Source organism: Myotis lucifugus, unplaced genomic scaffold (genome assembly GCF_000147115.1).
Source record: "Myotis lucifugus unplaced genomic scaffold, Myoluc2.0 scaffold_98, whole genome shotgun sequence".
In the NCBI taxonomy this organism is placed as follows: Eukaryota; Metazoa; Chordata; class Mammalia; order Chiroptera; family Vespertilionidae; genus Myotis; species Myotis lucifugus.
The window spans coordinates 2,616,023-2,623,795 of record NW_005871146.1 but is presented as its reverse complement, the minus strand read 5'-3'; the positions used below and the strand labels follow the sequence as shown (position 1 = coordinate 2,623,795).

At 39.0% G+C, this 7,773-nt stretch overlaps 1 protein-coding gene across 1 annotated transcript in view; it reads right to left on the bottom strand.

Moving 5' to 3' along the window:
• The window catches only part of DCP1B (decapping mRNA 1B), an 85,594-nt gene that overhangs the window by 19,191 nt on the left and 58,630 nt on the right, over positions 1–7,773 (bottom strand). Inside the window, exon 4 of the mRNA XM_023756683.1 lies at positions 389–455. Within this exon, the coding sequence (XP_023612451.1) occupies positions 389–455 (67 nt within the window). The remainder of the gene's footprint in view (positions 1–388; positions 456–7,773) is intronic.

The following is a 7,773-nucleotide window of genomic DNA, read 5'->3' as shown; positions in this document are numbered from 1 at the left end:
CTAGAGGAGTCTTTCAGATGTCTCTGAATGTTCTTTCTACTAATAGACATACTGATAACTTTCAAAGAAAAACTGTCAAATGACAAATAAGGAATATATTATGGAAAATTGCCATCTGGAACAACTCATATTACAGGTATTTTACACATGCAGAAAACAATGAGGTGAGCCATTCCACATGATAAATGTTACCTAGTGAAAATGTAAAAAGTTGTATTTATGTCTCTTTTTCACTTATAAAGTAATAGTAAATGTTTTTCCTAACCACTTGAAAACAATTGCTGTAAGAGATATATTCTGCCAAGATTATGGTGTAGTTACGCATACTTAGAAATACAAACAAAAGCACCAGGTCCTGAAAAATAGTACGCAGTCTTTCAGCACTTACTTTTTCATAAGTTCTGCAATTCTTTGGCATTCTTCCTTATCATAAAACCAAATTCCATAAATGGACACTGCAAAAACACATCAAACAAATTATGAGCATCTTCAAAACTACAAAATGGAAAGAAAGTCCCTCTCCATCTTGAAAGAAACACACAACTGTTGAATAAATGAAACCAATCATTGGAATTAAAGCTTGAAAACCTAACACTAGAGTTTATTTATTTATTTATTTTTCTTTATTGATTAAGGTATCACATATGTGTCCTTATCCCCCCATTAGAATTTTTTAAGCACACAGAGAAATCTATAGTGGTCTTATGCACACATACACACACACAGGCACACACACCCAATATAAGTCTGTTGTCCTTAAAAATATAGCACCGGAACATAATAAGCATTTGGTAAATGCTTCTTAATGAATGACTAGAGATTGAAAATGAAATTGGAATTCTAAACTCCTGGCTTTGAAACATAATGTTTCCATATTCCATTTGCACATTTCACACACATATTTCATCTTTATTTTCAGGTATTCAGATACCTGATGCACAAATTAGGTCTAGGAACCCCTCTCTCTTCTTCTCCCAGGTAAATGTTAACTGAGAAATTGGCTTTGTAAGATGTAAGTTAGGATAGGGTCTGGAAAAATTAGATTCCATAATAAATCTCTGACTTCAAAATGTCTGTACAGAAAATTTACAATTGTTGATAGCTTAGAAACAACTGTGACTATCATTTAATAATGAATGAGTAACTGGTATTGATCAATATAACAATTTTCCAATAAGTTGTATACTTTGGTATGGGCCTATCTATATCATTTTTATAGCAAAAGCTAAAGAGTTCCAAGCAATGTATAAATACCTAATTGAAGACCTGGTGGTATTACTCACATAAATAATGCACTCATTACATATACATTTTAAAATCTTCATTGAAAATAGCAGTAATGTTATAAGGCAATGAAAACCAACAAAACATATTTTTTAAAAGGAAAAACATTTATAATTTATACTTTCAAAACATCCTGTATAATAAAGAGGCGGTATGCAATTTGACCATCATACCCTTGCACAAGATGGCTGCCACAAGATGGCTGGTAGGGGAGGGCAGTTGTGGGCGATCAGGCCAGCAGGGGAGGGCAGTTGTGGGTGATCAGGTTGGCAGGGGAGGGCAGTTGGGGGCAATCGGGTCAGCAGACGAGGGCAGTTGGGGGTGACCAGGCCGACAGGGGAGGGCAGTTAGGGGCGATCGGGCAGGCCGGCAGGCAAACGGTTGGGAGTCAGCAGTCCCGGATTGTGAGAGGGATGTCTGACTGCCAGTTTAGGCCCAATCCCACAGGGATTTTGCGCACCGGGCCTCTAGTCCTATATAATAAAAGGGTAATATGCAAATTGACTCTAACAGTAGAATGACCAGATGACCACTGGGCCAGTCACTATGAGGTGCACTGACCCCCTCTTGGTCCCTTTCCCTGGCAGGTAGGCTCCAATTGCTGCAGGGGCGGGACCAGAGAGTGGGCGGAAACAGCCAACCTCTTGGTCCCTTCCCCTGGCCATTAGGCACCGATCACCCATGGCGAACGGGAACCAGGGGTGGGTGGTGGCGGGAGGCGGGACTGGCTGTGGGGAGCTGGGGGAGATGGCCCTGATTGCAGGCCAGGCCTAGGGATTGTACCCGTGCACGAATTTCTTGTGCCGGGCGTCTAGTTTAATCATATAAATATTATTTGGTCATTAAAACAGCTGTGATGTTTTATTATTATTATTGTTGATTTCAGAGAAGAAAAGAGAGAGAGAGAAACATCAATGATGAGAAAGAATCATTGATTGGCTGCGTCCTGCACACCCCACAGTGGAGATCAAGCCTGCAACCCGGGCATATGCCCTGACTGGGAATCGAACCGTGATATCCTGGTTCATAGGTTGACACTCAACCACTGAGCCATGCCAGCCAGGCTGTGATGTTTTACCAGTAACCACGACATTTCCCCCCACTCACCAGACCAATGCTTTGGTGTGTATATCTGCTTCTTGTCAATAATGATTCAGATGTCAGTAAGTATAGGAAATGTCTTTTTAGTGTAATTTTAAGCAGGTATCTTAAAAGGAACCTTATAAATCTGAATTACTAACTTGCCGAAAGGTAGCAATGGGCTTTTAACTTCTTGTATGATTAGTGTACCAGGAGTCTTTATCTTACCTACCTACATGTATGAAGGGGTAAAAGTGGAAGAAACCAGCTTTTCCTTGAACAGGACCATTTTATCTTCTTAGAACTTCATATCTTGCCTTTAATACAATGACAATCTCTTGAAAAAGAACATCTGAGTTCTGAGCTAATGGGCTGTAACAGACTTTATGTCAAAAAGAAATTCTTTCATCTCAAGATCATTAAATGTGTATCTTGAAACTTTTATTCAAGGTTGTTTCCAGTCCATCAACATTAATTGTTTTACCCTGATTGCCTACACATATTCCTACATACTAACCCACCTAGTTTCATGTTCTTGTAAATAGTACATGCCATTTGGCTATTTAAGAGGTTTATGTGTTTTGGTGGTTTTAATCTTAGTTACAAAACTAGGAACCTGGTCTATTTTTGGGTTACCCATTTTTTTTCCTTGAAGACTGAGTCTTCCAAAACTATCAAAGGAGAAAAGGGGTAGCATGGGAGACAAACAGCATAGCTAACAACGTTCGAGGTCCAATGGCAGAGGAAAAAACAGCCATTTGGTCTCATCAGTAGGACATATTAGTAGAAATATTTTGGGTATCATTTTTTTTGATGTTACACATTTGTGGCATTTGACATAAGGAACTAGATTTTCATAAGGGTAGGATGCCAAGTAAACCATTGATACAAACAGAAACACAATTTGACAATACCATTACCATGAGATAACTGAAATGCAGAATTAGGGAAGGAAAATGCTACAGAAACATCTTTCAGATGTCAAAGAATGAAGGAAGACTGGGTTTTAAAATGATTATATAAGATATTGTGGAGATTTCTTTAGGGCATGACCATTTATCTATAAAGCAACTTGACTTTAAGATTAAAATGAACCATTTTGGAATAGCTCTTTTCATTCCAGTTAATATTTAGTTTGAACACAACATTTAAAAAGCCAAAGGGGGTGGGGGCGGGGTGGGAACAGATTTACCAACAGTCCTGGCAACGGAAAGGTAGCACCAAGATAAAATGTAGAACTGGGCCTAATTTTTTTCTCCCTAAAATAGTTTTGCCACTTGAGCTGCATTCCACTGGGAAAGGGGCAGCAGTGAATTACATTAAAGTGCACATTCCAACTGAAGTTTTCTGTTTCTTAGGCCCAAGGTCCACCGACCCCTGGACAAACCTATCACTCTTCTACACAAGAGAGTGTATCAGAGCAGCTCGTGGTGACAAATAAAAACCAGAGATCATCATGCCTTGGGAGGTGATGAGCTGCCAGGCTGACAGAAACCATTAACCTCACATTTCAATCCCAGTTTTCCTGTAAAGCCACTGGGGGAGAGGCCACCTTACGTAGACAGTGAGCACAGCAGGAAGGAAAGAAAAAGACAAGGTTGAGAAGAACCACAAAAGAGATGTGGTTTTTAGGATTCTAAAACTTAAAGTCATTCCTGTCACCTAAATTTGCAGTGATGTGATATGGCCGCATTAACTTATGCAGCTCGGAAATGTGACTGTGAGAATGATTTCTAGGTTTTAAAAAATTACAAGGAGAAAAGCTCACGAGCAGGATATTTGCTTATTTTAAAAATTTGACCTATTAGTACGCATCTGGATATTCACCATGCTTCGAGCCTTTGTTCAGCCTGCTATGCCTGCATACCAGCCGCTTCCCAGTCACCCGTCTGCTGAAACAGAGGTGAAGTTTAAGGGCACTTTGGTGCATGAAGCTCAACTCAACTGTTTTTACACCCCTCCTGGAGGTAAGAAACCCAAAAGTGGAGTAAAGAATAGAAAGAACATGTTGAAATTTACTCTAAAATACTTTAATGATGCCTAGAATGTGTGACTCCCCCACTCTAAGGACTCATCTTTTTGGCAGTCCTCTTCATATTTAATACAGGATCTTTAACAGAACAGTTGTGAAATTGTGCCTAAAATTGCACTGCCCTGGTTTATGTCATGATTTGGAAATTCTCAGTTGGATAAAAGAAAAGCAGTGTTCAGGGCAACAGGCAATGCAACATTGCCTCTACTTATCTGCTAAAACACCAATCTTCTACTTGCCTTTTAATTCTGCAAGAAAGATTAAGGAAAGCAAAAATTTCCATATTAGATTTCATGTTTGATGAGAGTAAGCTGATTATTTCATAATGATATTTTCTTCTTTTTTAATTTCTTCAGCAGAAAAATCTAAAGCTGATCAAATTTAAGAGGCTACTTCAGAGGTCATTAGAGGCAGTATCAAATATCCTTAAATGCACATCCATTTAGAACCCCTTTTGCTTATTAACATGACGCATTAGTTCATTCTGGATGCTCTTTGGGGATTTACTTCATTTAGTTTATGTTCCTAATAAATATTTCTATACAATCTGTTCTTTTAAGACATTTATCATTTGTTTTATATTTTATCCCAAATATATTTACATTCCAAATCACAAACGGTAGCTTACAACCTTTTAACAAGGATTCATGCTAATATTTGTGCAAGTTTAAAATACGGCATATTTCCATATAGGTAGTAAGTAGATAATAAATAATTATATAGGTAAAATTTAAACAGACAGAGTAAGAATATCTTATGTGGTAATGCTCTTCTCTCTCTCTCTAAATTGCAAATTTCTCTCAAAATGATAGGAAAATATATTTTTCTTGGTCAGTATGTAGCAAGAAGTCATTTAAATTCTCTTTTTACTAGGAAAGTCATGAAAAAGTGACATTGTAAATTATACAGATCTCTTCTGGGCACTTAAAGATAAACCAAAATTTAAAAAAATTCCTTCAAACCCCGTTCCTTTCATGAAGTCTTTCTCAAATGAGTGGACTGATAATCCCAATATAAGGACCAAGAACTTCTAATCATGTATTTGGTGGAAACAATATATCTTGATTCACTGTACCATTTACCAGGTTTTTATAAGTTTGACTACATTGATGACTTGTTACTGGCATCTGGTAGTTAGCCCACACACTCAGCTATTACCCTTCTGAAAGATTACAAGATAGTTAACAAATTAGAAAATTAGAACTATGAAACTTTAGAGTTGGAAGTAAGCTAAGAAGTGTGCAGTTCAATCATCTATTTCGCTAATGAGTAATATATGGCCTAACAAGGCTAAATGACTTAGCCAAAGTCATTTTTCTTGGTTCAATCTGTTTTCTCTAAAATATGCCCTTCCCCATTCTTACAAATGAAATGAAAAAGTATTAAAACAATTTTTATGTTTGATTGATTTGTAGGCTCGGTTATGTGAGTTTATGTGGACTTTCAAAGGGAAAAAAAAGGAAAGATGGAAGGAAGGGAGAAAGGGAGGAATGTTGAATGGAGGAAAGAGAAAGGAAAGAAAGAAAAGGGAATTGAGATTTCTAGTACTGGCTGTATTTTTATGGCAGTAAATGCTCGAACAACAATCATGTTGCCCGTGTACTACATGCACAGATGGAAAACATAGGCTGTGTTTGGCTGCTCTGTACTTCTTCCCCATTTGGAATGCTTTTCACTAAAAATGTTTATTTCAGCAGGTTCTTTAATGCCTTTAAAATAATGTTCTTTCATTCACCTCTGCCTTAGCTTTACTGACCAAACACGGGCACAATCTTATAAAACAGAATTTTAGCTGGCCTCTGAGAGTCTACATAACACTGTTATCTTTGGCCCTTGGTCTGGTTCTTTTCATATGACATAGTTTTACTGCACCTCACAAATCAGTGATCCCATGATCTCAGAATATTGGAAGGTTTACAGTAGATGAAACTTCTTTTATGGGTGACTAATGGTCATGAAAATTTTGGGGGAAACAGTAGAAAACCTAAACAAATACTGTGAAGTAAAACAACCTTCCCTTTCTAAATAAATTACCTTCATTAGAAAGTTAATGTCATAAAAACAATAACAAAAAATAACCTCTCAATTAAAGCATTATACTAATTTGGATTAAATTAATATGTATCTCAAACTGTAAATGAGAATTTATTATCTTCAAGGAAAAAGATAGATTTGTCTTTTTTAAAGTTTTCTTTTATAACAAATGCATGTTATATCATTAGACCTTCTGAATCTCCACAAAGGTCATTATCCTCCCAAAGTGGGAATCTTGAGGTCTGCTACTACCTACTCTTAGGTTCATGAAAGGTCAAATGGAATCTTCCTCATTAATACTAACTTCCTAATTTGATTTATTTTATGGAAAGTTCCTTTAATCTAAGAAATTTAACAGACTAAATAAACATTTTAAAAAATTAGGAAGCAGAAAAAGCCACAGGTAATAATAAATATAAATAAGAACTAGAGGCCCAGTGCACGAAATTCGTGCACTTGGGGGGGGGGGTGTCCCTCAGCCTGGCCTGCGCCCTCTAGCATTCCGGGAGCCCTGGGAGGATGTCCAACTGATGGCTGAGTGGGCCTAAGCTGTCAGTCGGACATCCTTAGCATTGTCACGGAGGCGGGAGAGGCTCCCACCACTGCCACTGTGCTCGCCAGCCGTGAGCCCAGCTTCTGGCTGAGCAGTGCTCCCCCTGTGGGAGCACACTGACCAACAGAGGGAAGCTCCTGCGTTGTCTGCCCGCCCCCAGTGGTCAGTGCGCATCATAGTGACCAGTCATTCCACCATTCGGTCATTTGCATATTAGCCTTTTATTATGTAGGATACACTATAGATGAGTCCCCCTAGAACCATAAGAAATGCAAAAATTCACTGTTAACTCATTCTCGAATTGCCCCCACTTAAAGTCAAATTGCCCCCTCTGTGGGACGTGTGCTGCACCTTGGGAACCACTGGGCTTGACACTTTTCCTCTCTGAGCTTCATTCTGAATACATACGCATATACCATGGGAATTGTAATCTCTTCTCCGCCTACCTCACTGTGTTGTCATGAGGAGGTTCTGAGCTAATAAACCTAGAAATGTTTCATCAAGTAAGTGATGTCTAAACGGGAAGGGATTGTTATTTCTAAGCTCATGGGTACCCTCAGAGGTAGCAGGTGCTGATTAGGGGAGGAGGGCATGATTGTTTCCTGGGACTGTAGTTATGTAAGCTTTGCAGAGGGTTCTGCAGGCCTCGGAGGGGCGGGCTCTGGCCAGCAGCCCTGTAGCGGTGGTCGTCCCTGGAGGCGCTGGCTGGGGGCAGGGGAGTTAGGGGGGGCACTAGGGGGGCAGCGAGGCGAAGGGGGAGTAACTGTCAAACCTTTCCGCTTGGCGCCGT